This window comes from Coloeus monedula, assembly GCF_965178545.1.
Source record: "Coloeus monedula genome assembly, chromosome: 16".
Taxonomy (NCBI): Eukaryota; Metazoa; Chordata; class Aves; order Passeriformes; family Corvidae; genus Coloeus; species Coloeus monedula.
Genome location: NC_138796.1, coordinates 3,525,515 through 3,529,146, shown reverse-complemented (window position 1 = coordinate 3,529,146; position 3,632 = coordinate 3,525,515). Strand labels below are relative to the sequence as shown.

Sequence of the window (3,632 nt, the reverse complement as noted above, 5' to 3'; positions counted from 1 at the left end):
TAAATGTACAGTATATATTAGACACAATGTAAAATAACTTAGTGAAATGTCAAAGCTTCTGCATAAAAATTCAAGTCATGCCTCAGCATACCTCTATGCTGAATCTTATCCCATACACCTTCATTTACCTTTAGTTCCTGTTGCAAAGGTAATTTTATCTCTGCATTTAATTGCTTAAAACTATCAGAATTCTTGTCTTTTTTCCTTTTATCTGCAGTAGGTGAAGACTGTAGTAGCCAAGTCAAAGCCAGGATTTTGTGGAGCCTTTACTAATGTTGTTTATCTTCTGGGAAGCAATTCATTGTGAGCAAGTTGTATAAAAGCAACTTCTTAAAAGCTCATTAGAGTTCATCACTGTCCATCAGGTTCTGTTCCAAAGTCTCCCACTGCATGTAAATGGTAATGGAGTGGCTTTCTCAGAAATGGAGCTCATGAGCTAACATTGATATCTGAAAATTATAAATCTCACCAGTTTAGCTGAAATCATATCAAGCACCACTTTGGTAATTGCTTGCAAGAAGGATCAATAAAAATCTATTTAATGGGAATATACAACTTGTCTCAGAGCAGGTAGGTGGAATTTTAGCTTTGCTCAACACTCAACAGGGCTTTTTGCAGTGCCAGGTTTCCTTTCACACTTGCTAAATGAAATATGGCCAAGGACTTTCCTGCAGCATCTCAGGAAGATTTCTGGTGGTACAAGGGAAGAAGTGTTGGGTTTTTTTTTTATACAAGGCATTAAGAGACTCTTTGACTGTCACATTACCTATCAAAGTCTACCAGAGTTCAGCATCCTTGCAATTAGGTCTCTTGGAATTATTCTGAACACAACTTCACTTCAACAATTTAAACAATTCTGCCCCGAATATAAACACAAATATACTTGAAATACTTATCAATAGCTACGTTTTCTAATGAACAATTAATTAAAGCTGCAAAACAGTTTGAAACATGATGTTAAAAGGAAAAATAAGGAAGACAGGGTGATTTTCTGTAATTCCTTTTAAGAAACAAATTTCCACCCTCCACTCCCCCACATTCCCAGCCAGTGTAAGTCGACAGAATTACACTGTTTTAGATCAGCTTAAGTTCTGACCTATATACTCCAGTGGAGTTAATCCCAATTTCCACCACTGAAAGTGGGATCAAATTCACTTTGTCTTTAATAAAGCAGTGGATGATAAGCAAGTCTCTTCTCTGTCGGATTCTGCTTGAGAAAGGAAATTCTTTGTGGTGCTAAATGACGTCCGAGGCAGTTTAGAAAATAAAGCTCGAATTTCATAAATTTCAGCGTGGTGAAAACCGATATTGGTAACTGTTATTTATGCTTTAATCTTAGCAAAGTACTTTGGGCACAGACAGAGCATCAGCTGGTGAGTCCGTAACCCTTTCTGAGCACTGCTTGGGAGGAAAACAAGGAGGCAGGAGGCTGATTTTCAGTGACACGAGGCTGCTGAACACACTGTGACTCAGACTTTGTTACCACGAATAAATAACATCACATTGTCCAGAACTGGAGATTAATATGCGGGGCCTCCAGTAGGTGATATTTATTTTCTTGCATGTTATACTGAGATCTCAGGACAGGCAAAGGGTCAGGGGCTGAAAGGATGTAGTCGATGCTAAATTTGATTTCAGAATCCGATTTTGCTAAGGAGGAATTGCTTAGGCTCTGCCTGTTGGTCACGCTGTTTGGAGCAAACCCACAAGGCTCCAGAAGTTTTGGGCCTGGTTCAATTCTTTCATGTTTACTTTCAGAAGAGGAAATGTTGTTCAAAGCAGAGTCCACAGAAGAGATATTGGGGGATGAAGGACTTTTCACTCTGCTTGGTCTCTGCTCCTTGTGTTCCCTCTTCACATTCCTCCTCCTCCGTCTTCTCCTGTAATTCCCATTTTCAAAGAGATCCAGCATGGATTCGCATCCTGTTGCAAAGCTCCAATAGTTTCCTTTCCCCTTCTCATTCCCTTCTGTTCTGGGAACCTGTATTTATTTAAAGGCAGTTCAGTATTTGTATGTGTTACAGATGCTGCTGTTCAGCATCTGCATTCGTTTACATTCAAGAATGGTGTAAACACATATGACAAGACGTTTAAGCCTATTCTCTGTCATTATATGAGTAAGATGTAAGCCCCATCCTCTTCAATTTGTTATCTATTAGCACACATCAGACAACGATATACTCCTTATCTCTGGAATTGACAACTCAGAGAGATTTTAAGTGATTTGCAGCTCAGCTGTTTGTTTCCCTTCTTTCCCAGTGATGAGGTTATTGCTGCATATATTTTTTTAGCCATGCACAGTGTGTATGTAAATACACAGTAACTGATCTTACCTTCACAAAACAACTGTTAAGCGATAAGTTATGTCGAATGGAGTTCTGCCAGGCTCTTTGATTTGATCTGTAGTAAGGAAATTTCTTCATTATAAAGTCATAAATGCCAGAGAGGGTGACTTTATTTGAAGGGCTTTGCTGGATGGCCATTGCAATTAAGGCAATGTAGCTGGAAAAAGGAAAACTTGCTGTTACACCATCACCCTACTCACAGACTCAGTTTTCAGGACCACATGGGTACATGTGTTCCTATATCCTGCTTCCAAAACTCCCCCAGTGGATCTGCTCCCTGATCCGAGGTGTCCCGGGGAGAAGTCCTGAGTGTGGTCGCTGCCTGTCCTCCACGAGCCCCAGGTGACACGGAGGGGGCACTGCCAGGCATTGAGTCCCCAGGGCTGCCTGCCCTGGCACTCAGGGCAGAGCACAGGAGGGTTGCAGAAGGATCACACACCTCTCCAACTCCGTCTGAAAAGTTTCCCTGAGCAGGAGGGCTGCAGTGAGACAGACCAGGCTCAGAGTCACTGTCACTGGGGACCAACCCTGCTCGTGGAAAGGACCTTGGATGTCCCTGTGAACATCTAGACCGTGCCTCTTCCCACCACACCGGGATTTTCTGCATCCCATTCACCCGTTGGCACATTGAACATTTCATTCCCTTCTCCCAAGGGTCCTGGAGGTTGGAGACTGACTGAGATCTGGAGGCTTAAGGGCATGCCAGAGTTGCTGTGACCCGTCATGGGGGGAAACAAATCATGAACGCTTCACACACAGAAAGGGGGGAAATCTGCCCACTGCAGTGCCTGCACCCATCGCACAGAGCTGGCCCCACGCTCCCCTGAGAGCTGTGATCCCACCAGCCCACAGCTCAGAAACCTCACCAGAGATAGGGGGACTTGGAAAAACTTCATCTTACCTGTACGCTGGTCTGGTGAATTTTTTCTCTTCATCAGAACTACAGGTAGGATAATCATCCCCATCATAATTGAAGCAGTTATAGGGGTACTGCGTGTTGTCAAACATCGTCCTGCTCCTTGCTCAGCTCCTGTGGAGTGAGAGAGATGGAGTGATGTTTCTCAGAGCTTGGACTCCCTCCTCCCTTCTTCCCTCCCCTCTGTCTGTCTCATTCCCTCTCTCCCCCCTCCTCACACTCCCTCTCCTCCGTGCACACACACTCTCCGTGATGGGGTGGGGATTGTTTTTGCAATTCTCGCATCCCAGACAGCCCGTCTGTTCGGATATTGTTTTTTTTTTGGGGGGGGGGGGGGGGGTGGGAGGGTGGGGGGGTGTTGTTATTGCTGT

The 3,632-nt window shown here is 44.0% G+C and overlaps 1 protein-coding gene across 1 annotated transcript; it reads right to left on the bottom strand.

Annotated features, from left to right (window-relative positions):
- Positions 1-1,498: 1,498 nt before the first annotated feature.
- On the bottom strand, positions 1,499-3,353 carry FOXL3 (forkhead box L3; the record flags this gene model as incomplete). Its single annotated transcript, XM_082292286.1, has 3 exons — positions 1,499-1,981; positions 2,334-2,502; positions 3,247-3,353. 3 exons carry the CDS (start codon positions 3,351-3,353, stop codon positions 1,499-1,501), a joined length of 759 nt encoding a protein of 252 aa, XP_082148412.1.
- Positions 3,354-3,632: the final 279 nt, after the last annotated feature.